This window comes from Nyctereutes procyonoides, unplaced genomic scaffold (assembly GCF_905146905.1).
Source record: "Nyctereutes procyonoides isolate TBG_1078 unplaced genomic scaffold, NYPRO_anot_genome, whole genome shotgun sequence".
NCBI classification, from domain to species: domain Eukaryota; kingdom Metazoa; phylum Chordata; class Mammalia; order Carnivora; family Canidae; genus Nyctereutes; species Nyctereutes procyonoides.
The window spans coordinates 12,558,487-12,585,751 of NW_026575042.1; the positions used below are offsets into that span (position 1 = coordinate 12,558,487).

The 27,265-nt window shown below is 38.9% G+C and overlaps 1 protein-coding gene across 1 annotated transcript in view; it reads left to right on the forward strand.

Moving 5' to 3' along the window:
- Positions 1-11,900: 11,900 nt before the first annotated feature.
- DYNC1LI1 (dynein cytoplasmic 1 light intermediate chain 1) overlaps positions 11,901-27,265 on the forward strand; it is a 45,661-nt gene continuing 30,296 nt past the window's right edge. Inside the window, exons 1-2 of the mRNA XM_055321165.1 lie at positions 11,901-12,149; positions 12,338-12,411. Of these exons, the coding sequence (XP_055177140.1) occupies positions 12,004-12,149; positions 12,338-12,411 (220 nt within the window). The 5' untranslated portion in view covers positions 11,901-12,003. The remainder of the gene's footprint in view (positions 12,150-12,337; positions 12,412-27,265) is intronic.

A 27,265-nucleotide genomic window follows, 5' to 3' on the forward strand; every position in this document is an offset into this window, starting at 1 on the left:
ATTAGTTTACTACTTCCTCAGCTAATATAAGGCTCTAATTCCTTATATGTGTAGAGGGCCCTGAGGAAATGATCTAATGATGGAATTTTGCTCTAATGACAAGCCATTAAGGAGATAATTTGAGAGTGATATTTTTTCTCATGCTCCTCAGATCACACTCTAATTTTAATGAAAGCCAAAAAATCAGCAAACTCAAAACTTGAAAGAAGAAATGTGTGTGTGTGTGGGGGGGGAAGTAAGTGAATCTTTTGACAGCGTGTGGGGGAACATGCAGCTCAGGTGCCATCAATGGAAACTCAAGTATCACTTAGGAACTTTCCTACCCTAAAAGGATAAGGAAACGTGGCTTAAATTCTCCTTCTGGAGGATGGGCAATAGCTCTGCAGGATTTCAGGTTCCACCTCCTCAGGCTTGAGTCCTGGCTCCCATGCAAGCTTCAGGCCTACCAACCTTGTATCATGTCTAGATGCAAAACATTTCTTTAGAAGTTCCTGCAAAAATATCAGTGAGACCAAGCACGTGATTGTTTTCATTTTTACTAAAAACACGTTAAGACACAGAGGAAGGGATCATATCACAGATTATGCAGCCATCTGTCATCTCATGAGGCCCCAACCAGTTCTGCAAGTCTCGCTACTTTCAAAAACCCTTCCACCCTCTATGAGTGAGCTTTTGGTGGGCAGTCCCCCAGATCTGGCTGCTTCTCTCAAGTGAGAACCCATCTGTTTCTTTAGCTTTCAGTAACTCTTACCCTAGAATTCTGATAAATCCAGAAATCTGTATATTGTTACAGTAAAAAATATTAAGGAAAATAGTGAGCGGAGAAAATCTGATTCCTGATAGGAAAATCTACTTATAGATAAGCTATTGGAATAAGAGTTCAGCAAAACTGGTGGATATAGGATCAATACACAAAGATCAATAGCAGACTCACACATATAACCAACAATTACATAACCTTAATTTTTATTATACTAATAAATAATAAATGAATCAATATATATCTATAAAGATGCCATTTATTTGCAAAGACTATATAGGGCACCTAGTGATAACTCCCAACAAAAAAATGTCTAATACAACAATCTGTTTCTCTGAGGGACAGTGAATAAATAAATAATAAATTCATGTAAAAATATAAAACACACAAAACAATTGACTGAGTTAATTAAGTTAACTGACTTAAAGGGAATTAAGTTCACCTATTTTTAAGACAAAGACTAACTCTAATGAAGAAAAGATTGGAAAAGTATGTGAGTAGAGTGGGCTTTCTTTAAAAAATTCTAAGAGAGGCACCTAGATGGCTCAGTAGGTTAAACAGTTCAGTGTCTGCCTTCGGCTCAGGTCATGATCCTGGGGCCCTAGGATTGAGCCCCACTCAAGCTCCCTGCTCTGTGGGGAGTCTGCTTGTCCCTCTCACTCTGCCCCTCCCCCTGCTCTTGCTCTCTCCCTCTCTCTCTCAAAATAAATAAATAAAATCTTTTTTTAAAATGTTTTTTAAAAGATTTTATTTATTTATTCATGAAAGACAGAGAGAGAGGCAGAGACATAGGCAGAGGGAGAACCGGGACTCGATCCTAGGACCCCAAGATCACACCCTGAGCTGAAGGCAGGTGCTCAACCACTGAGCCACCCAGGTTCCCCTAAAAAACATTCTAAGAGAATTATATACCCTATATCTATGTTATGCATCAAAAATATTTAATGAAAGAAAATTGTAGAGGGGAAAACTTTCTGTGGTGCTATTATATTAATTTTATATAATGTGTATATTATTAATGCATATTAATGTCAACAGATATATTTTTTATATTCATATATTTGAAATATTTTATAATTAGAAATTAAAATGGAAGTTTCATGAGTTCAAGGAAGATTTTAATGAGATAACATTGAAAAGCCTTTCTTCTTCCTTAATAACTTTATTTTTACTGATTGTGTATATTTTTAAGTGTCCGAACCAAAAAAGAAAGTTAGGCCCTTAGCAGGAAGTTAGGCTAATCAAATGCTGTAAAATAAGGATCAAACTCCTTGATCAAAATTTCATCAACACAGAAAGGTCAGATTAGATGTGCAATAATTTGCTTGTATTTTGAGAGGTTTTTAGGCAATCATAAGACAGTGCAAGTCCCTTACCACTCCTGCCCATTTTCGTATCTAGTGGCTGTAACTGTGAAATCTCTTCCAGCTCTAACGTTTTTTTGTGAGAGCCTAGACCTCAGATCAGCTTGTCAGGAGTGCCCTGCTCCTGGCTAAAGTGAAAAGCAGTCTCTCTCTCCTCAGCTATAAACAATTAAGCAGGGGAAGCCTAAGAATATAGAGGACAATATGAGTGGATATCAACACCTAGACTTAGCAGACCAATTAGAACCCATAGGGAGCTCTGAGGGATGCTGAAAAGGTCAGTCCTGTATATGAGACAATGATTGTTCTGCCTCCTTTGACAATAGCAATGGTTAGGAAACAAGTGATTTTGTTCTTAAGTGTTGGGCTATTTTGAATTCTACTCTAACATCCTATTGCCTGTAGTAAAAATTGTATGGTAATTTATTTTTTTTAAGATTTTATTTATAAAAAAAAGATTTTATTTATTTATTCATGATAGACACAGAGAGAGAGAGGCAGAGACACAGGCAGAGGGAGAAGCAGGCTCCATGCAGGGAGCCTGATGTGGGACTCGATCCCAGGACTCCAGGATCACATCCTGGGCTGAAGGCAGGGGCTAAACTGCTGAGCCACCCGGGGATCCCCTTTTATGGTAATTTAAATATAAATTCAATAGTTGCATTTTTGTTTGAAATGATTTTTTATATTGGTAAGGTTGATTTTTTTTTTTAAGAAAAAGAATCCTTGTTTTTAAAGATATATACTGAGGGGTGCCTGGGTGGCTCAGTGGGTTAAGTGTTCAACTCTTGACTTCAGCTCAGGTCATGATCTCAGGATCATGAGCTCCGGATCATGAGCTCCAGCCCTGAGTCAGGCTCTGCCCTAAGCGGGGAGTCTGCTTGAGATTCTCTTCCTTTCCCTTTGCCCCTGCTCCTCCTCAAATAAATCTTTAAAGATATATATTGAAATATTTTTTTAATTTTTTTTAAAGATTTTATTTATTCATGAATGATACAGAGAGAGAGAGGCAGAGGGAGGAGCAGGCTCCATGCAGGAGCCTGACGTGGGACTCGATCCCCGGTCTCCAGGATCACTCCCTGGACTGAAGGCAGGCACTAAACCGCTGAGCCACCCAGGGATCCCCTATGTTGAAATATTTATTGATGTAATAATATCACATTCTGGATTTGCTTTAAAAAAAACTCAAAGATGAAGGAAGAAGGTGAGAGTCAAACTAAGATTGGCCATGTGCTGATAACTACTGAGGCTTAGTAATAGGTATGTGAGGTTCATTAAACCTCTATATTGTGATGTATGTTAATTTTCCATACTAAAACAAAGTAAAAGTCATACTAGTAAGACACAATGCTTCATGAGCTAGCTTCTTTTCTGTTAACTACACTTACAGAAATTCTATCTACCGTGACCTTAGGCCCACTGCTTGCCTGCAGCATTTTCTCCCATCTGTTCCCAAAACATCGGTTATAAATTGACTTGCTTGCCATGTACCGACAAACTTTTAAAACAATGTTTATGTTGATTTCATAACAATAGAATTTCAAAGAAAATTGGAATTTTCAGCTCTTTCAGGAAGGGAAGCTATCAGTATCCCATACTAGAGGGAGCACTAAAGCATTTCTTATAAACTGAATTTAGATTTGTGAAGCACATACGATATGCAGGTCTTGTGTGAATACACTATTTTTCATTTAAATGAAAACTGATGTAATTAGAAATGCATATTATTCCTTTCATCTCAGAAACAAGGAAGCTTGACCTTGGCCAGGTCATACTGTTAACATGTGTGGAGGCAGGATTCCAGTCCATGGATGGATAAATCCAAAGCTTGTGTTCTTTCTCCTGCATACCCTTGGTTTGTGAACAAGCAGTGTGGATACCAACCTGGAAGCTTTTAAAGATGTAGACTCACAGGCCCCACAAAGGCTTATTAAACAAGAATCTGCATTTTAACAAGGTTCCTGGGGGATTGGGGAATATTTAAACCATTTGAACAGAGAAACTCTGCTCTGTAAAACACGTTATACCTCAAATAAGAGTAAATATTCTTTCAACATTTATGGAGTCCTCACAGTATGTCAGATTTTGTTAACTCTTCATGACAATTCTATTTGGGTTGAGCAAACTGATGTTTCAAAGTTTAAACAACTTCAAGGTCAAACATTTAGTAAGTGGCAGAGTTGAGATGTGAACTCAAATTGGTCTGATTCCAGAGCCTGGACTGTGAGTGACCATGACTCGATGTGCTGCACTCCAAACATTTTATTTCACCTAAATGATGCAGATTAGCTGTCTGTATCACTCAATTTATCATTAACATTATTTTAATCTACTACTAGGTTTGATGGTATGGAGTCTAAGATATCAGACTCAAAATGATATTGCTGCTATTTAAAATTTTAAACCATGAGATCATATGGTTAATACATTTCTTAGATTAGAGCTAATTTATGAAAAAGATGTTTGTGTGTGTGTGTAACATATATATGTCAAGGTGCAAATTCTAGTGGGTTACCTAGCTATTCTTCATTTACCAATGCATAAACTGAAATACAAGATAAGATTAAATGAGATTTACTGAGGAAGGATCAGAAGGACATTCTGCTTCTTGATTTCACTTTCACATTACTAGGCAACTCTTTTTTTCCCAGCAATAAAAAGTTTAGGATCATCAGACTCTATTTAAACACCTTCAAATAAACAACTGTTTGATCTTATAGAGTGTCAAATAACTGATTAATTTTGCTTAAAAGAAGTCTCCCACTGAGCAACTCTTTCATCTTCTGCCATGTGGGGAAAAAAGAGAGACATATAATGCTTTTGTTGGTACAGAATATAATACGTTATAATTCTAGGCTTACTTTTATTAAAAGTTATGAGACCATAATTAGTTCTAGACTAAAGCAGACTAAATTGTCATGAATATGGTATCACCAGCAGTTACAAAAGATAGCACATTTCCAAAAATACCAGGGAATTTCATATTTTCCATTTTGCCTATGTAGAGCACCAAAAGCAGAAAAACTTAATGACCTTTATGACTAATGTTTGCAGGTCTCGATCTATAAAATCAGTTAATGGTTATCTTCTCTTTTAGGAAGGAGGGTGGCAGAGTAACACTGGAAATCTAAGAATTAAGTGACATTAAAATCACTATTTTTTTAAAAAAGGTAATAATGGACTTTGGGGGCACCTGGGTGGCTCAGCCAATTAAGCAGTTAAGTGTCTGCCTTTGGCGCAGGTCGTGATCTCAAGGTCCTGGGATCAAGCCCCATGTGGGGCTCCCTGCTCAGTAAGGCATTTGCTTCTCCCTCTCCTTTTGCCCCTCCTCTTGCTCGTGCTCTCTCTCTCTAATAAATAAAATCTTAAAAGAAATAAAAGTAAATGGACTTGATCTTCAGAGTGTTTAGTTATAAGGAGATATACCAAAAATATAAGTAATAAATATCTAACTACTATAATCAGTGAATCTTTCTTCTTTTCAGTGGTAAAGAACAGATTAAAACAACAATGACAACTAAGCATTCTAAAAATCCTATCTACTCTGTATTTAAAAGTGTATAAGTAGATAATTACAACACTTATATGAAGAAGAAACATTCTACTAGCCTAAAAGATAAGTCTTGTTTTCCCTGTGCATTGCAGTGACTGTGAATGCGAATTGATCTATATGCTGTTCCCCTTTCATTCATCATCATTTTCCAGAAATGGATACAGATATCGTGGTGAGGAGCTGATCCTGAAATGAAAAGGCAATTCTAATTATACCCTATCCTGGAATTTTGAAAGTATTCAAGAGGTATTTTTTTTCAATGATACATTTCTAAGCAAATGAAAAAAAAATTTAGACCTAGGAATAGAGTTGTTTTTCTTTCTAGTATTTTCTATGAAGGAAAAACAAAAACACTAAGAAAGTCTATTTCTCCTGTCAGGTATTTATTTCCCCAACCCTTTCTTTAAGATATGAAGTTCTGTGAGGCGTGACCTGATAAAAATCCTAGGTGAGTAGAAGGAGAGAGGTTAGATCTGTAATTCAAAGGTCTGGTGACTGAAAAATGAATTAGATACCCATCATTTCAATCATTCTATGTAGGTATCTAGAATGAGATAAACATGACTCAAAGGAAAGCAAAAATAAGCAATGCTGGGCATCTGTTTTCCCTCTAATTGGATCCCTGGATCTCCTGCTGGGAGAGTTTGTAAGCAAGGACTCAGCCAGTTCTAACATTACCATTTTGTTTGGCGGAGGGAGGGATACATACATTGAGCAGTGGATGGGGACTACTTAATTACTGAACTTCTTTCCAGCACTTATTTTAATTATTTGAGTTACTCACAGAGTCAAACTTCAAGGGTCCACTCATCTCCTTGCTTATTTCTTTTCTTTTTCTTTTGGCTCTTCAGCTGGCATTTATATCAACTGTGATTGCCAGGGTTTGGCACAGTGGGTGAACAAAGTCTTATTTGGAAATCTGTTGGAGGCAGCCTGTAGGAGCTGGTACAACAGGAAGCAGCTCAAGGGGTGGCTGCCTTGTCCCAGTTCTCAAACACAGAGGAAGCCATCCCTAACAAAAAGAGGAAGTAGCCAGTATCACCTCACTTCAGCCCCATAGAAAGCTCCCCTCCCAAAGTGGTTTTCTGCAGAGCTCTTGTGCCAGCCAAATGATCCCTTTTGAGATAAAGACTATCCAACTGTGGCCTTTAGGAAGTTGATGATAGTCAACAGAGGCATGTAGCCTCCTTTAGGTAGGAGAAGAAAGCTGGAGAAAGGAGTGGTCTCTCCTCTGGTTAGTGTTCCATTTTCCACTTCCAGGCCACAAGGCTCAGCTAAATTAGAAACCATATTAAAAAAGACATCTGTGGTACACCTCAGGGGCATTCTAGTAGGATCTAAGCACTTCCTCATACAATAACAGTAATAACCTATTACTGATGAATTTAATGAAGTTGAGGGCCTCCAATTAAAGGTAAATCTGTCTTCACATATAGGCAAAGGGAGAGGGAGAAGCAGACTCCCTGATGAGCAGGGAGCCTAATGTGGAGCTTGATCCCAGGACCCCTAGATGGTGACCTGAGAGGAAAATAGATGCTTAACCGACTGAGCTACCCAGGTGCCCAAGCCAGTATTGGTCTGGCTTATATTTTTAAAGGAGCCCTCTAGTTGCCATGTTGAAGAGCTTTTTAAAGTAATTTAGGAAAAAGATGATAGCTCACCCAAGGTGGTGTCAGTGTATGAATGATAAGAAGTTGGACTGTGGGTATATTTGTAAGGTAGGGACTACAGAATACTTAATGGATTCAATGTGGGGTGTGAGAGAAATAGATAAGTCAAGAATAACTTGGGCAAAAAGGAGTTGCTACCCAGTGGGAAGATCTTGGGTTGACAAGCTTTTTCTGGGGAAGTCAGAAGTTTAGCTTGGAGGGGTGCCTAAGTGGCTCAGCCAGTTAAGTGTCTGCCTTCAGCTCAGGTCATGATCTCAGAGCCCTGGGATTGAGCTCTCTGTTTAGCAGGGAGTCTGGCTCTCCTTCTCCCTCTGTCTTCTCTCTCAAATAAATATATAAATCTTAAAAAATAAAAAGTTCAGCTTGGAACATGTTGAGTTTGAAATGTACTATTAGACGTCCAAGTGGAGATGTGGTAATAAGCAGCTGGATATATTAATTTGGAGTTCCACATGTAGCTCTGGGCTAGAGAGATAAATTTGGGAGTTTTTATGATACATTTGAGATTTAAAGTAATGAGACTGGATGAGATCACCATGAGAGTATAGATGGAGAAGAGGAACAAAGATCTAGCCCTGCAGTCCTTCAACATTAAGTGGTCAGGAAAATGAGGAAATGGTGAAAACTGAGAAAGAGCAGCTAGAGCAGCATGGAAACCAGGAGAACATGATGACCTAGAAGCCATGTGAAGACAGATATCCACAAGGAGTGACCAATTATACCATGCACTGCTGATGGGTTAAGAAAGACAAGGATAGAGAATTTACCACTGGATTTAGCAAAAAGGAGGTCATTGATCATAAGTATAAGAACAGGCTCTGTGGAGTTAGATGGATAAAAGTCTGACTGAAGTGTTTCATGGGTAAGGGAAGGAGGAGTTGAAGGCACCAAATAAAGAACTATTTTAAAGAGTTTTGCTGTTAAAGAGAGAAAAGAAATGTAGCACTAGCTGGTGAAGAAGTAGAGTTGAAAGACACTTCTTTTCTTTTAAATAGGAGAATAGCATGTTGGTATGCTAATGGAAATGATATAGTAGAGATCAACAAATGATTATATAGAAAAAGGGGGGAGAATAATTGGAGCAATGTCCTAGAGTTGAGAAGACATGGAATCTAGTGTGTAAGTGGAGAGACTGCTTTATATAAGAGTATAGATTATTCTTCTGTGATAATTATTCGCAAGAAAATTGATAAGTTATAGACAATGGTGGCGTGGGGGGGCGGTGAATGTGTTAGTGGAAATCTGTGGAAGGTCTGGAGGCATACAAGGAGAGAGAAAAAAAGAACACATAACAAAAAATCAGGAATCAGAATGGCTTTGAATTTCTCAGTGGCAACATTAAAATCTAGCAGAAAAGGGTCAAGGCCTTTAAAAACCTAACAGAAGATAATCTGCAACATAAGAATTTTATACCCAGCCAAACTATCACTAAGTGAGTACATACTAAATGCATTTTCAAACACATAAGGTCTGCTGCATATCTTCGTTTGCCCCTCCAGATCCACTTTCCACCCTTCTCCATCCTTCTTTGTGCTCTGGGAGGTAGATCTGCATGGACTTCCTTACTTGAATTCTCTTGTCCTCTAGGTTTGGCCAACATGAAATACTGACAAGATACTAGGGGGCAGAAAGAGAGACGTCAGTGCTGTATTTCTTTACTGAAGTCACAGACCTTATTGAGAAATTCTTTCCTATAACTGCAGTTCTCTCTGGGTTCTAATAAACACTCCTTCCTCTTTCACCTTTGGGCCTAAATCTTCCTGTTCTTGGTAGCCCTAGCTTAATACCATTCACATCTTTGTAAATAGTTCCTTTGTTAAGCTTTCGTCTAGCACTACCTTAAGAAAGCCACTTTTCCCTTGGCTAGACCCTGGCTGGATACCCAGGTCTCCAAAAACGTATCCATACACCTTTCCTCATAAAAACTATTCAAGGAAGTTTTCCACTAAAATAAGAGAAGGCACAGGAATGAGGCGAAGGAAATCCCCAGTACAATGGCGAGAGAAGTTCCCAAGATGACAGCTCTGAATTAGGCACACAGAACTAATCCAAGTTGAAGCAGGTTAGAAAGATGTCCAAAAGGTGACATCTTTAAAAAGATGTCTTTAAGATAAATTGCCTAAATACCTAATGAGAAGACAAGAATTTGAGACTGAATCAGAGGTAAGGGCATAGAAATCTAAACAAATGAAAAACCAAGACAATTGTTAATTTTGGATGTAACAAAAGCTGGGGAAGAAAAAAAAGTAATCATAATATAGGAAATAGCTCAATTGTAAAAAGCATTTTTATAACAAAAATTCCAAGGGACTACTGGATTCTTTTCTTTTATAGACTTTCTTATACAACAGAGGTTCCCTATTCTTGTTATGTAGAGATTTCTGTAGAAGATATTTATCATAATACATCTAAATTTGCCAGGACATTTATTCTAATGTAATTTGACCTGGGCCATTTGGTAGGTTGGAAAGCCAAAATCTCAGTTTATCTACCTTCATCCTGTGGGGTAAATTACTTAATTTCACCGATTCTTTAAAAAGTATGAGGATCGCACACCATAACATGTAGTGTGCCTGGCACATGATAGGCACTCATAAATGACCACTCTTGTCAGCCATCTTAATGGAACAATTCTGGATAGGGATATTATAAAACCACAAGGAATACAACTTTAACCTCAGAATAAGTGGGTAGTTGGGCATCTAGAAGTCATAGGGCATTAGAAGCCTGATGCCAAGTTAATACTTTCCAGCCTAAGGAAGTATAATATGAAACTGACAACTCTATATAAAAACAAAATTGAGGGCGGCCCGGGTGGCTCAGCGGTTTAGCGCCGCCTTCGGTCCAGATCGTGATCCTGGAGACCCGGGATCGAGTCCCGTGTCAGGCTCCCTGCATGGAGCCTGCTTCTCCCTCTGCCTGTGTCTCTGCCTCTCTCTCTGTGTGTCTCTCATGAATAAATAAATAAAATATTTAAAAAAAGAGAAACAAAATTGAGGAAAATAATGCTCTGACAAGAAAAGATGAGAGTAAAATACAGAGAGTAGATCAACTCTCAGAGGGGCCAAGTTGCAGTATACAGCTCTCCTTTACAGCAGTGATTCAAACACCCAGTTTCCCCCAGAAGTCCCCGTTCTGCTTGTCAGCATAGAAAGCGTGGGGTTCCAAGACTGAGTTCTGGTTCCTTTTCCAACCATATAAACAAACTAACAAAAAATGGAAGAGTTTTTGCTGCAGGGGTTCATTAGGCCTATCAATTTTAGGGGTTGGTCAGATAGGAATGGTTTGAACGGTAAAGGAAAACATTAGTCTTGAAAAATAAGCGTGTACCAAGCACTCAAGATTTGTCAGTCACTGTTCTAAGCTATTTTACATGAATCATCCCATTGAATCTCCATAAAAATTCTAGGTCCTTTTAACCTCATCTTACAAATAAGGTAGCTGAGACTTGGAGAGGTTAAGGAAATGAATGGCCTATGGTTACTGATAGAGCTTAATTTCAACTCAGATTTGACAGCCTCCAAAGCCTTCTAGGCTTCTAACTGCACTGTTAACGTAACAAATACAACCTTTAGCTGTGGATTTTCTCACCAGCCTAACAGCAATGATCAAATCACATATTAGCAAGTGATCTTTAAATATGACAGCAATAATATACAAAGGGCCACACTATTTTAAGAAAAAGCTCTGACAAGATGTACTAGGACAAGCCTTAAAACCATCAACTCTTTCTGGAGGTGGGGCTCAGACATTCAAATCAATTTAATCAGTAAAATCTTGATAGAAAATGAGTTATTTTAGGGCTACTTTAGGTTCTTTTCCCTCTGCGCCAGTGTGCGTAGTGCCAACTGTGCCTGCCATAGTAAGGGCTGAATAAACGTCTGTGGCCTGGGTGTATAGATAAGTCACCTACTGGGTCTTGTCAAATCTCACGCGGAGCATCTCCTACGAAAACATCGAGACTGTTACTAAAGCAAGCCCAGTCAGTACTTTCTCGGCCACCCAGCTACTTAGCGGCCGGTGGAACCTGCTTCACATGTGGGGCCAGAAAGCAAAGTAGAGAGCGCCGGAATCCAGGACCCCAGTCACACTCCGCACTCCGGCTGCACAAAGCCTCTTTTGCGGCGGGGTGGCCCATTCTCACCCCGGCGCGGGTGAAGCGCGGGTGTAGGCGGGTGACCGCCGCTCAGCTCCAATGGGGGCTGGAGGGGGGGTGGGGGACGGCAATGATAGTGCAGGAATTCCACGCCGGCTGCGGGGTTTGCAGACCCGACTTCAGAGTGGGAGGGAGCACTGTTCACCTGACACACCCCAAGCCGCTCTGCTGCAGCCCAGACCTGCGGGCCGGGCGGCAGGAGGCTCGTCTACGCGCCGACTCCTGCAGGAGCCGGGGGGCAGCGCAACTGCCCGCCGCGGGCCCGCGCACGCGCATTGCAGACGCGCGCCCGAGAGACTGCAGCGCACGCGCAGTGCGCCCTCCCCGGTTCCGGCAGTCCCTGCAGGGCCCGCGGCCCCGCCCCCGCAGACCCCGCCCCGCTCCCGTGTGCCGAATGCTCCATATCCGGGTTCCCGCCGCTGCCGCCGCCGCCGTGCAGCCGCCGCCGCCGCCGCCGAGCTCATTCAGCTTTGCCGGGAGTGGTGTGATTCCCGACCAAGATGGCGGCCGTGGGGCGAGTCGGCTCCTTCGGTTCCTCACCGCCGGGATTAGCCTCGACTTACGCGGGGGGCCCTTTGGCCAACGACCTCGCCTCGGGCAACGGCGGCGCCGCCGCGGGCGACGACGAGGACGGGCAGAACCTTTGGTAACGGCCCCACCCATCCCTGGGTCCCCACTGGCACTTCCGGCCCTGCGGACCCCTCGGGATCCCGTGCGGAGGCCCCTGCGTTCCGGGCAGCCCCCGCCCCGCCCCGGCGCGCCGAGCCCGGGTCGGTCCCTCCCGCCGTGGGGCCCTGGTGCCCGGCCTCAGCGTGCGCCTTTGCTCCCCGGCAGGTCCTGCATCCTCAGCGAGGTCTCCACCCGCTCGCGCTCCAAGCTCCCCGCGGGGAAGAACGTGCTGCTGCTGGGTGAGTGTTCCCCGCCTCGCCCCGCCCCGCCGCGCCCCGCCGCGCCCGCCGCGCCCCGCCGCGCCCCCACCCAACCCCGGCCCGGGTCAGGGTCCGCCCGCCCCCTGCCCCCCCGCCCGCCGGCTCGGCCGCTTTGTGCGGACCGCGGGGCCCGGCCTGGCCCGGCCCCGCCCCGCCCCGCCGCCCGACCGGCCGCTGACAGCTGGGGTAGAAGGGGAACGGGGACCCCGGGCCCGGGACCTGCAGGGGGCCCGCCCTCCCCTGCGTGTGGAGGTGGCCCTGGCAGTCTCCCGTGGGAAGGACGAATGCTGTAGCCCATCGGAGAGATTCTAGAGGTTGGGGTTTACCCAGAAAATAAGGGCGGTATTTCTTTCATGACAAAAATTGGTAGCGGGAGGCTCGTTGGCAAGAGCTCCGGTGCAAATGGTATGCCATTAATATTTAATAGCTGACTCTGTATAATTGACAGAGAAGCGAGAAATTGAGACCTGGTATTCGTGGTAAACGTTCTTACTTGATTCCGCTTTTTCGGGTACAATGGACTCATGTTGCACATGCCTTTAACTGTTCCTTGCAATTCTGAAATTTGTAAAGGGCAAGAGAACACCTAACTAGTCCAGCCCCTTCCACCAAATGATTGTAATTAGGAGAAATGGTCTAATGTCTCAATTCTCCTGTTCTGTAGCTCCTTTGCTCTCTGGAAGTTATGTATGTTGTTTCTTTACTGATTCTGAGGGTGGGCGTAGAGGACATTGAGGGAGAATAAATCACAGATTCACATTTTTTCCAGGTTTAGCTCCTGAGTCATTTACAAAAGACATTTCTTTCATATTCTTTAAATGGGAGATACTGACGTCTGGCTTATAAAATGATGTTTGAATTTTAAAGCTTTGGTATTGGTGTCTCAAGACTATTTTTATGTATATCTAAAGAACAGGAAAGGAAACAAAGAAGTCAGATGCTACATGGCAGGGTCTACTCTTAATAAAAATTTTTAGATAGAAACAAATTGCTTATTTTTTCCTGAATTTCTGCCAATCTAGAAAATGTGATTCTTGATGTTCTTTATTACACGGAGGTAGTTGGAAAAATTTGCTTTTAATGTTTTTAATGTGATTGAAGTACCCACTGCATATTAACCTGGGTTCAGTTACGGCCCTATGATCTTAAACAAGTTAGCTTCTCCATCTTTAAAGTGGATATTACAGAAATAATAATGCTCCCTCCTAGAGTTATGGGGTGAACTGAAGGAGATAATACTTACAAAGTGATAACAGCGTGGTGACTTCTTGTGATGGATTTCTCTCAACTGAATTAGAAAATGTTTTATCAGAATTCTCTTTTGGAAAATTGAATTAGTGTCCACATAAGTGATATTTATAGAGCAGAGATGGATTAGGATCCAAATGCAAGGAAAAAAAATCCTAGAAAAGGTTTTAAGTTTACTAATTTAAACAAATTACTATTAATTGCTAAACTAAAGTGGACTTAATGTGACTTCATTGAAGTGGACTATTTTTTAATGACTGTAAGTTAAATAAGACTTCTTTGCAAGTAATGCCATTGTAAGGTTAAGACTCCTGAACTTTGTTTTCATTTTGTAAGTTCCTCCCAATTAGTCCTGTGCACTAGATCTTTCTTAGATGATTCTGTTTGTAGTGAAACAAAAGTGACAGTTTTGTTCATTTTTGATGTTCCTAATTTGTGCTGAGGTTGCACCATACTTTTTTTTTAACCCCTTTTTTAAACTTGCCTTTGACACTGGATCAGTGGATGTGACTGAATGTACTTAGAGGCCCCAGACACTTCTATCCTTCCATACTTAGAGTAGATTAAATTTCTTTTTTTATGAGCTTAATAGTTTGTAAGGTTCCATCTAGTATCAAGTTATACGAATATATATGAAATTTAAATTTTTCTTTGAGTGCTATTGAGATTTTCATCAGAATGCTTTTCAGTTTTGGAAGAACAGATTTTTATACTGATTACATAAATAGGGTTAATTTTTAAAAATACTTGTAAAGATTTCTTAAAGACATTTTACCATCACATGTTATGGCAGCATTCACTCTGTGCTAGTGGAGGGAAGAAATATATAAATAGCGATTGTGTTTTTCTTTGTTATGAATTTGAGGGTACTAAGCAGGAGGATGCTTGGCCCTAATGTGTCTTTCATGAATTATGGTGATTTCTGGAGTCCTATATTTAAAAAATAAGATCTGAGACTGTAACAAGGTTTTACATTTCTAGAAACAACCTAAAATAGGAACAATGATCAAGCTTTTGTCCCCTAACATAGATCACAATTTAAGCTTAGCTGGCTACATGGCTTCCCTCTCACTGCTAGTGGGAGAAGAGGATGAGGACCCGCAATGTATATATGTGTATGAGCTATTCTCAAAGCGTTTTCAAATAAACATTGGCTTATCTCTGCTGCCCCCCTTCTTTCACCACCTCCAACTCTGAGAGGTAGATGTTAGCACCAATTTATAGATGAGATAATTAATTTTAAAGACCTGTTAAGTGAGTTTTCCGAGGTCACACAGCTATTAAGATCCTGTAGTCCATGACTCTGGCATGGCTCTCCAGCTTGATCAAAGTCCTTGCTTTGGCACTCAAAGGGAGTGAGTGCCCTATATTCTTCCTACTGTGTAACTTTTTAAAAAGGCTATCTTTAAGTAAAAATACTAGTAATTATTTTAAAGTGAAGTCTAAATATTTGTTGGATTCTAGGATGTAGCTTATTGAGAGACATCACTGTGGCCATGTCACTTGTGTTTAAGCAGTCATTTAATCTACCTAAGCCTGACCCGTAGTGAAATTGAGAAACACCTATGACATTAGTGCTTAACTATTTTCTTTCTTGAAAGATTTTGAGAAAGTTCTTCGATAAAGTTTGTTTCTAATATTAAAGGCAAAACTTCTCGTGTATATCTTTTAAGTAGGACTTAGCTTACATATTGCCCTTTGAAGAACTATTTTTTCGTCTTTACCCTTTATATTTAATCAGTTTTTACGGCAACGATTGTAATTATGTTTTAATCACTGCTTTCTCCATATCTTGGTTAATTTCCTATGTTTTGTTAAGAAAACTCCCTAAGGAAAATAATAGTAGCTAACATTTATAGAGCACTTATATGTACCAGCCATGTAAGGATTGTTTACAGAATTTGATTATCCCCTTAAAGATCATGAAGCAAACGCAGAGATATTAGTAAGTTGCTCTAGGGTTACACAGCCAGAAAGAGTCAACATCAGGAGTCTTAAGTTGTATAGCCTACCTCCAGAGCCAGTATTCTTTCTGAACCTATACCCTGGACTGTCTCCCTAAAGGGAGAGATCTCTTTGTAAAAAAAGTATTGTGGGGCAGCCCCGGTGGCTCAGCGGTTTAGCGTCGCCTTCAGTCCAGGATGTGAATTTGGAGGCCCGGGATCGAGTCCCACATTGGGCTCCTTGCATGGAGCCTGCTTCTCCCTCTGCCTCTCTCTCTCTGTGTGTCTCATGAATAAATAAATAAAATATTTTAAAAAAAGTATTGTGTTTAATGGTTTATATTAAAGGAATTTTATGTGATTCCCCTGATATATGTTTCATTGCAAAATCATTGATTTAGATTAAGTGAATTTATTATTTACTAAGATGCATATATAATCTTGGCCCCCAGCACAGTGCCTGGCTTATAAATAGAACATCAGTTTAACTTTCTGATTAGGGGCCAATATAAATTAATGAAAATTATTTGGCCCTTTGGTAAATGACATAAACCTCATCTTTCTCATCTATAAATTAAGATATTTGGATTTAGTGATCTCTGAACTCTGATTCCACATTCTTTAATTTGCTTAAATTCTAAAGCTTGTGGTTATTAAAAATTTATAAAGAAATATTTTGAGCACATATTTCAGATGGACTAAAATTAAAGTATTTTCTTGTAGATGTGGGCTGTTTGAATCTACCCAGGGAAGAAATCTAGAGTCTATATTTTTCCCTGAAAGCACTAGTCCAGAATTATGTGCAGCCAGCAAAGCTTCACAAAATGCTGGGCATCTTCAGAAAGTATGTTTGAAATAATCTTTCTTATTCAGGAATAAAACTAGCTTCTATTATGCTTGAATTATTGGTAGGAAACCTCAAGATACATAGTGGAACTAGAGATCTGTTCACAGAAGTAACTCCTGTGTGAGGACTGACATTGAAAACAATGAGACTGTTCATTCAGAGTATTAATTTGTGAGGAACTGGGATCCATGACTTCTGGAAAACACAGATTTTTATCAGTTGAAGTATGTTAATGCTGTTTTCTGAAATGATTGGTTATGGAAATATGCTATAAGGAGTAGAATGTTACCACATATTGGGTATGGATATGGATGGTATTGGATTGGTAATTTTCAAAGAATTAACAATATTATTTGCTGTATGATATGTTACCATATTAAAAATATACCATATGTGAGTGTTTTTGAGACATCAGTGGCATATTGGTGTTTTACAGTGGTTAGAGCCAGTGAAGACTCTAAAGATACATACTTTTGATCCAGCCATTGAACTTATAGGAATTTATCCCAAAGTTAATACTGGGCAAATGGAAAATTAGACATAATAATAATAATCTGTATACACATTGATTTTAATTATGTCATAACTATATATATTATTCAGTCATTAAAAGGGAAGAAAAAAACCCAACCCTGATACATTAAAAAAAAAAAAGGCACAAGCCTATTTGTTTAAAAAACAAATATATATACACAAAGAAAATGAACACTGCTGTCTCTAGGTGGTGGGTCATGTGTTATTTTCATTTTCTTATCTTCATAATATTTTCTCTTACTCTGACAAGAAACATGTATTACTTTACAATTTAAAATAGTGACTTCCAATTTTGAGAGGACAGCGATTTAAGACAATTTTTTTTGGTTCTTTTAATCCCAGTAAGTATGAAAGAATCTTAGTTAACAGATCAGAAGGTTGTAATTCACCCACAATCCCACAGCTTCAAATGGTAGGAAAGGCTAATTCCCAGACCTGGTGCCTCTAGGTAAGGATCCTACCACACCTGAGCTGCCTTGTGCCTTGCCTTGGCCTTTCCACTGGGTGCAGGGGCACCTGGGTGGCTCAGTGGTTGAGCGTCTGCCTTCCGTTCAGTTCAGGTCATGATCCCAGGTCAAGCTTCACATTGGGCTCCCGGCAGGGAGCCTGCCTCTCCCTCTGCTTATGTCTCTGCCTCTGTGTGTATCTCATGAATAAATAAATTTTAAGAAAAATCTTAAAGAAAAAAAAGAACTACTGGTGCAGATGTTGCAGCTCATTAACAGCCTCTCCCTGTTCTTGCCAGCTGAGGCAAGGGAGGAGATGCTCTTTGAGAAATGGGGAGCAGACCAAAAGACCCTACCCTGCCTGGGTCATCCTGATAACCTATGGAAGGCCACATAGCAGGTATGAGCCCAAAAGTAGTTCCAGTAAAGACCCCTCATGGCTCTTGTCACCAGAGCTTTCAGATAAAATAGATTGATTTGTTTTATATCATGCTAGGCCAAATAAAAAATGTCAGCTTCACAATGTTGGTATCTCACTTGGATAAAGAAGGAACATGGAAGGCTAGAATTCTTTCTGTTCTGATTATCATGATGCTGTGTAGGCCATAATGTTTCCAATATAGCTGTGGAGATGTGAATCAAAGCTTTATGTAGAAAGCAGGTATCAGGTACACAAACCTGTGCAAAGCAAGAAGAGTTTCAGCCTTCCACCACAACTGGAGAGGAACCTGGGAGAAAAGGGAGGCAGAGTACCACTTAATTTTACCTTTTGTCATCCCTGTTTATCTTGAGTGAAGACTAGAAGCTGCTCCAAGTACAATGGCAATGTCTATAGTCTTTAGGAGCATTGCTAATGGCTTTTAATCCTGACCCCCCTTTAGCAGATTGCTTAATCTTTCAGATTATACTATTTACCTTTTGGGATTATCATGTGGATTATAGGAGATAATGTTTGTGAAACACTTCTAACAATGGCATACACTGGAAGTGTTCAAGATAGCTATTAGTGTTTTGCTTTGACTGCTCATTTTCATGTGATTCTTGTTTTTATGTTATCTTTTTAAAACAGTGTTGATGTCTTATAAAAGAACTTTATTTCTCGTGTATCATTAACCAAGAAGTAATGAATTGATAATAGTCATAGAACTTTAAATCCATCACCATAAATTTTGTCTGCTTTTATTCCTCTCTGCTTAGAAGATGGGAAGCAAATGGAAATACTTGACTTGTCCAGGTTCATACAACTTATTGTGATACTATGACAGTTAGAAATCACATCTTCTGAATCTTCCCATTTCTAAACCTGTTAATTAAATTGTCATTGTGGGACTCCTGGATGGCTCAGTGGTTGAGTGTCTGCCTTTGGCTCAGGGCATGATTCCAGGGTCCTGGGATCGAGTCCTGAGTCGGGCTCCCTGTGAGGAGCCTGCTTCTCCCTCTGCTCCTCTTTCTGTGTCACTCATGAATAAATAAATAAAATCTTTAGAAAAAAAAAATTGTCATTGTGAAGTTTTGGACTTTACCTTTGGTGTTGAAGTAGAGATCTGTTGGGATGATAAAACAGTAACATGAGCACATCTTTACCCCTATACTATTTTGGTGGAGTTTATATAGTCTTTCTTTTGTAACCAATATGGTTTTCAAATTTGAGCTGAAAAAAAGTAAGAATTGTTGGTTGTTATTGCTTTATGCTAAAACTGAATTCTTTCCGGGGGCACCTGGCTGGCTCAGCTGGTAGAGCATGCAGCTCTCAATCTCAGGGTTGTAGGTTCGAGTTCCACATTGGATGTAGAGATTACCTTAAATCTTTAAAACATTAAAACAAGTTCTTTTAAGTGTGTGGATCTTATACTTGGCTTATAGAGAGTGGATTATTTGAATAGCGCTCACAAATAACTTAAAATACAGACTTATTTGCTGTGAGGAATTTCACTGTAATTGAATCAACAAATCTTTCTTACCTTGGTCCATCCATTAGGGCAGGGTTTGGCCTGTAGACTATTTTTGTATGGCCAGCAAGCCAAGAATGGGGTTTATTTATATTTTTAAAGATTTGGGGTTAAAAAATCGAAGATAAATATGTGACAGAGACCTGTGAACTGCAAGGCCTAAAATATTTACTTCCTGGTCCTAAAAGGTTTCCCAGCACCTAGATGAGGACATGAAAATGGCCCTATTAGAATATAATATCTAACGAAATATTTCAGTTTGTTTTAAAAACATCTGTAAAATATGTTTAAGAAAATCTAATATAAAATGCAAATTTAGATAAAATATTTAGAGAATAACTTTAATATCATCATTAAAGGGTTCTTTATAGAAGGATTTCCATCTTAGTCTGTTTAAACAGGAACTCTCAGTACTTGTGTTAAGTGTATGTTTACAGATCATTAACTATTTATTTGACTGGCACACTTAAAGCTAGTATGTCTTTTCACTGCCAGCTGAAGGCCCAGGAACAGAAGATAAAGCTTTCTTATAGTTTATGCATGACAGATAAATTCTTTCAATATTTTTTGAAGCCACACAGGCCTTGTTGCCCTACTTGCCACTTTAAAGATCTATTAATTGCATTGAATGAAGTATATGTATAGTTATTCTTTTATTCTGCTCAAGCCATTAGGCTCTGTGTTTTTTCAAAAATAACTTGGAATTTAGTGATTTTTGTTTCCAGACTGTTTTGGTCATTAGAGATGGTTTTTATTTTTCTCCATGCTCACCATGGTTCTTTGTGGTTTTGATAACGTAAGAGAATTTTAAAATCTCATTCTAGGTGATTCTAAGAAGTGTTTATATGATTTTAATCGTTTGTATTATTGATTGACGTAATGCGCCTTCGTCGTAAAAGTCACCCAAATAGTCCTGTATTTCTGGGTTATTGGGTTCTTTTCTTTTTTTTTTTTTTTTGCTTTTGTTTGTTTTTGTCTTTGCTGCTTTTATTTATGTATTTGGCATTGAATACTTTTTTTTTTTTTAATTTTACTTTTTCACACCCTTCACCCATCTTCCAATCCCCCCGCAACCACCAATCTGTTCTCTGTATCTGTGAGCTTGGGTTTTTTTGTTTTTTTAGATTCCACACATAAGAGAGATTATACAGCATTTGTCTTTCTCTATCAGACTTATTTCACTTAGTGTAATGCCCCCAGAGTCCATCTATGTTGTCACAAATGGCATCATTTCATTCTTTCTTATGGCTGAATAATACTGTGTATCTCACATCTTCATTATCCATTCATCAATGGACACTTAGGTTGTTTTCTTTGGGCTATTAGAAATAATGCTGCAATGAACATAGGGTACATATATCTTTCAAGTTAATATTTTCATTTTCTTTGGAAAAGTGCCCAAAAGTGAAGTTACTAGATCATATGGTCAAAATATAATTTAAAAAAATTTTTTTAGAGATTTTATTTATTCATGAGAGATACAGAGAAGGGGCAGAGACATAGGCATCTGGAGAAGCAGGCTCCCCTTGGGGAGCCTTATGTGGGACTCAGTCCTGGGATCATGCCCTGAGCCGAAGGCAGATGCTCAACTACTGAGCCACCCAGGCGTTCCTATGATCAAAATTTTTATTTTTTTGGGAAACCTTACAATGTTTCATCAGTGGCTACACCAGTTTACACTCCCACCAACAAGGCACAAAGGTTTCCTTTTCTCCATATCCTCTCCAATATTTGTTTTTTTCTTGTCTTTTTTTTTTTTTTTTTTTGTAATGGCCATTCTAACAGGGATTAGGTGATATTTCACTGTGGTCTTGATTTGCATTTCCCTGATGATTAGTGATGCTGATTGAGCATTTTCATGTGCCTGTTGGGCATCTGTATGTCTTCATTGGAAAAATGTCTTTTCCTGCTTTCTGCCACTTTTTAATTGTATTGTTTGGTTTTTTGCTAGTTGAATTGTATGAATTCTTTATGTATTTTGCATTTTAACTCCTTATATATGTGATTTGCAAATATTTTCTTCCATTCAGTAGGTTGCCTTTTTTATTTTGTTGATGGTTTCCTTTGTCATGCAGATGTTTTTTAGTTTGATGCAGTCCTACTTGTTAATTTTGTTTTTGTTGCCTTTGGAATCAGATTTTTAAAAAAATCATTGCCAAGACCTCTGTCAAGGATTTTACCACCTATGTTTACTCCTAAGAACTTTATGTTTCCAGATCTTATGTTCAAGTCTTCAATCCATTTTGAGTTAATTTCTGTGTACAGTATAAGATAGTGGTCTAGTTTTATTTTGTGTATGGCTGTCTAATTTTCCCAACATCATTTATTGAGGACACTATCCTTTATCTATTGTTATTCTTGGCTCCTTTGTTACAAATTAATTGACTATATATGCTTGGGTTCATTTTGGGGCTCTTTGTTGATATATATGTCTGTTTTTATGCCAATACCATGACTGTTAACTTGTAATAGAATTTGATGCCTCCAGTGTTGTTCTTTCTCAGGATTGCTTTGGCTTATCCAGAGTCTTCTGTGGTTCCATACACATTTTAGAATTGTGTGTTCTATTTCTGTGAAAAATGCCACTGAAATTTTGATTGGGATTGCATTGAATCTGTAAGTTACTTTGGGTTTGAAGCCACCTAAGCCCCATTGCCCTGCTTGCCACTTTAAAGATATATTAATTGCTTAGAATTAAGTATGTATATAGTCATTTTTCTTCTGTTTTATTTTAGTTTTCAAACTATTAGGTTCTGTGTTTTGTTTTCCAAAAATGACTTGAAATTTAGTGACTTTTGTTTCTTGAATGGATCGGCCACTAAAGATGGTTTTTAAATGTCTGCCAATGCCCAAATATAGATATCCTGCAGTTAATATTTTTTAATCCTTTTAATTGCATAATCAAATAAAGAGAAAAAGTTCATAATGGACTTTTTAATATTGCCAAACAGTTCATCTTGAATGTGGCAAGGAAGCTTTGTATAGATAACTCAGTCCAATGACTAGAAAGCTTTTCTAAGTTTAGTGAAAGAGGTATGTATTATGAGCTTATACAATTAATCAATTATTGATGAGAGGTAGCCACTTGAGTTTTATAGACATGAGTGGATTTTAATCTATCTTAATATATTGTGGGTAAAGGCCCAGGACAAGTGATTATAGATAAGGTATGGTTACAAAAATAGAGACTGTAGTTGTGATTGAGAGATAATGAACATTGGTAAAGGATATTCTGACTATAGGATGAGTGCTATAGGGTAAATGTGTACCTCCCAAATTAATGTGTTGAAATCCCACCCCACAGTGGGATGGCATTAGGGGGTGTGGTCTTTTGTAGATGATTAGGTCATGAGGGCAAAGGCCTCATGAGTGGGATTGGGGCCCTTATAAAAGAAACACCAGAGAGCTCTCTCACCCGTTCTGCCATGTGAGGACACAGGGAGAAGACAGCTGTTTATGAACCTGGAAACAAGCCTTCATTAGATGCCAGATCTGCCAGTGCCTTAATGAACTTCTCAGCCTCCAGAACTGTGAGAAATAAATTATCTTGTTTAAAGGCCACTTAGCCTATGGTATTTTTGTTATAACAGCCCAAAGAGACTAAGACAACATAGTTTCTTTCTTTGTTGAGCAAGCAAGGAAGAGGGCCTGTTAAGAATAGGATAATTTCTTACCTGCAAGTATCCTAAAAGCAAGGACTTTATAGTTTCTATTAAGAGAACTTGCCTAAAGAATATTTGTTGAATGAAGGGGGACAGACTTGGCAGACTTATGTTCTGCCGAAGGAAACCCATAAATGACCTGACACACTATAGTAAAGTGTCTTTAGAGTTCAGTGTGTTGTTGGTGTATGAGGGAGAGCTCTTAACCAGACTTGTGGAGGCAAAGAACACTTGCTAGAGGAAACTAAAATGAGACCAGGATAAACTGGGGTTCTCCCACATCTGAGGAGAAGGGGGAAATATTCCAGAAAGAAATGACAGCATGTGAAGACTCAGAGTTGAGAGAGAGCACCCTCTCTAGTGTTCTGCAAGAAGTTGTGAATGGCTGGAGCCTAGTATGTGGATTGTGGGATATGGTAGGAGAGAAGCAGAGAAATTAGGTGGCTTTTGTAAGGAACGTTGGGCTTTATAGTTTGTGCTTTGTGGCAAGAGCAGCAGGAAGATCCTGAGGGTTTTTCCTGGCATCTTAGGAAACCTCTAAACATGTTGAAGGAATTTTAGAGTGAATACTCATATACTTAAGCCTAGACTCTACCATTAACACTTAACTGTATTTATTTGATCACATAAGCTTTTCACTGTTCCACCTGTATTTTTATGCATTACAAAGTAAGTTGCTGATACTAGTTTACTTCACTCTAAGTACTTGAGCTTTTGTGTATCATTAACTAGAATACCTTGAAGGGTCTTAAGAGGAAAAGTAGCATGAGGAGATTGTTTCAGGAAGATCACTCAGCTGCAGGATGGGGAATAGATTGGAGTGTGGTATGAATTTTCGTGAATGTTCATTTTTGAGTAGCATGTTTATATACTAAGAAGAGAATCAGGCAGAAGCCATGGGTAAAATGCCTAATGACATAAAAAGAGAAAAAAAATAGTCTAAAAAATAATGTGATTAGAAGATGTATATAAAAGTTGAACAAGACTACATCTTTATAATACCAACAGCATTTTTCACAGAATTAGAATAAACAATCCTAAAATTTGTATGGAACCACAAAAGACCTTGAAAAGCCAAAGGAATCTTGAAAAAGAAAAACAATGAGTCATCACAATTCCAGACTTCAAGTTATATTACAAAGCTGTAGTAATCAAGATAGTATGATACTGGCACAAAAATAGACACATAGATCAATGAACAGAATAGGATACCCAGAAATAAACCTACACCAATATAGTCAGTTAATCTTCTACGAAGCAGACAAGACTATCCATCCAATGGGAAGAAAGACAGTCTCTTCAAACAAATGGTATTGAGAAAACTGGACAGCAACATGTGAAAGAATGAAACTTGATCATCCCCTTTACACCATACACCAGAACTCACAATGGGTTGAAGACCTAAATGATGTGAGTCCTGAAACCATAAAAATCCTGGAAGAGAGCACAGGCAGTAAGGTCTCTGACATTGGCCATAACAACATTTTTCTAGATATATTTCCTAAAGCAAGGGAAGTAAAAGCAAAAGTAAACTTTTGGGACTGGATCAAAGTAAAAAGCTTCTGCATGTTGAAGGAAATAATCAACAAAACTAAAAGGCAGCCTATCAGATGAGAGGAGATATTTGCAAATGACCTATCTGGCAAAGGGTTAGTATCTACAATATAAAAAGAACTGATACAACTCAACATTTAAAAACCAAATAATCCGGGATCCCTGGGTGGCGCAGCGGTTTGGCGCTTGCCTTTGGCCCAGGGCGCGATCCTGGAGACCCGGGATCGAATCCCACGTCAGGCTCCCGGTGCATGGAACCTGCTTCTCCCTCTGCCTATGTCTCTGCCTCTCTCTCTCTTACTGTGTGACTATCATAAATAAATAAAAATTTAAAAAAAAATAAAAAAAAATAAAAACCAAATAATCCAATTGAAAAATGGGCAGAAAAAAAAAAGGCCAAAAGACATAAACAGACATTTCTCCAAGGAAGACCTACAAATGGCCAAAAGACACATGATTGATCATCAGGGAAGTGCAAATCAATACTGTAATGAGATATCACTCCATACCTGTCAGAATGGCTGCAGTCAACAATGCAAGAAACAAGTATTGGCAAGGAGGTAGAGAAAAAGGAACCCTCTTGTGCTGTTGGTGGGAATGCAAACAGGTACAGCCACTGTGGAAAACAGTATGAAGGTTCTTCAAAAAGTTAAAAATGTAATTGCACTACTGGGTGAGTATTTACCCAAAAACACAAAAGCATTAATTCAAAGGGATACAGACATCTCTATGTTTATTCTAGCATTATTTACAATAGTCAAACTATGGAAGCAGGCTAATGCCGGTCAATAGATGAAAGGATAATGAAGATATGGTGTGTATATGTGTATATATATATGTATATATATATACACACAATGGAATATTATTCAGCCATAAAAGAATGAAATCTTGCCATCTGCAACAACATGGGTGGAGCTAGAGAGTATAATGCTAATTAGCAAGATAAGAGAAAGACAAATACTATATTTCATTCATTCATATGTGGAATTGAAGAATCCAAATAAGGAAAGGAAAAAAGACAAAGCAAGAAACTTTGCTTATGTCTCTGCCTCTCTCTGTGCCACTCATGAATAAATAAAATATTTTTAAAAAGTAAAACCTTATAATAAAAGAAAAAATGGGGAAGTGGGTGTGGGGATGGGCTAAACAGGTGATGGGCATTAAGGAGGTGCATGTTGTAATAAGCACTGGGTATCACATGTGAGTGAGGAATTGCTAAATTCTCCTAAAACTGATACTACACTATATGCTAACTTGAAGTTAAATAAAATCTTGGAAGAAAAAAAGAATCTCATTTTTGTAAATACCTCAGATAAGAAGTGTTTCCTAGGGGTGGCCTGTGGTCTATTAAATGTCTGCCTTCGGCTCAGGTCATGATCTCAGGGATTGAGCCCTGCATTGGGCTCCCTGCTCTGCGTAGAGCCTGCTTCTGCTTTTCCTTCTCCCTCCACCTGCTGCTCCCTCTGTTTGTACTCTCTCTGTCAAATAAATAAAATCTTAAAAAAAAATGTATTTCCTATAAATAATAGGTAACAAATGAGATTTTGTCTACAGAATATGTCTTCATTGACCTCTCAGATGTTTTTTGAAACAGGTCTATTTTCAGATGTTTGCATTTGCCATTAAGACAAATCATGTCAGAGTTCACTTAGGTGTAGAAAAAAATGACAGCTGCAGAAAATGGTCATTTTAATGAAGGCTTAAGACTTATGAAAAGAAGAATTGGGCTTAAAATATATATGTCAATTTTCAACCAACCCTAACTTCCAAATGTTGTTAAAGTTGGAGAGAAGAGTAGTTGATAGAAGCTTTGCTCCCAGAAAAATTTTGTTTTAGTTAGCAAAGTGCTTCAGACATCTTAAGAATCTTCTTTGTGCCAAGCACTATGTTAGAATATTCTTGGGAATAAGATATTCTTCTGTTTTTGCCTTCATTCCATTTTTTCCCGAGAGCAAATGAGAGTCACACTCTTGAGAAGGTTGATTTGGATTCTCTTGCAAGACTTGGATTATTGCCATGCTCCCACAATCTTTGTGACTAGTCTCAATTTTCTCATCTCTAAGTAGAGAGGATTTCATTAGATTTCTTTACAGCCTGTGTGTGTCTATGATATATTATTTATTCTCAATGTGAACACTTCCATTTTGTTACCAGAAGTGAGAAATTTGAAATCGCAGGATGGGAAAAAATCTCTATCGTATTTATCATATTACATTTACTTGACAGTATACTGTTTTTCAAATCCGTGTTGTAACATTTATCTTAAAATGGCGTTTCCAAGGTGCTAAATATTAAGAGGCACAGCAGCTACTAGCGTCTAAATTTTCAGGAGAGACGTTACTAGCATAATAAAACAAACTTTATTTCCAGTTCTTAGAGGTAAAATTGAGAAAGTAGGAACATAACCACTTATCACTCAGAGACAGCCCACAGAGAAGAATGCATTAAGTCATTTTCTTTTTCTTCTGAAAATAGCAATGACCCCTGGAAGCAGAAATATCTTTTTCTTTCATGAGTCATAATGCAAAAATAATAAACAATATTGTTTTAATGGCTCTAAAATAGCAGCACTGTTGAATATTGGAAAGAGTATGCTTTGAGCTTAAATTTATATAAATTTAGTACTTGGCCTTGTCATTTCCTACCT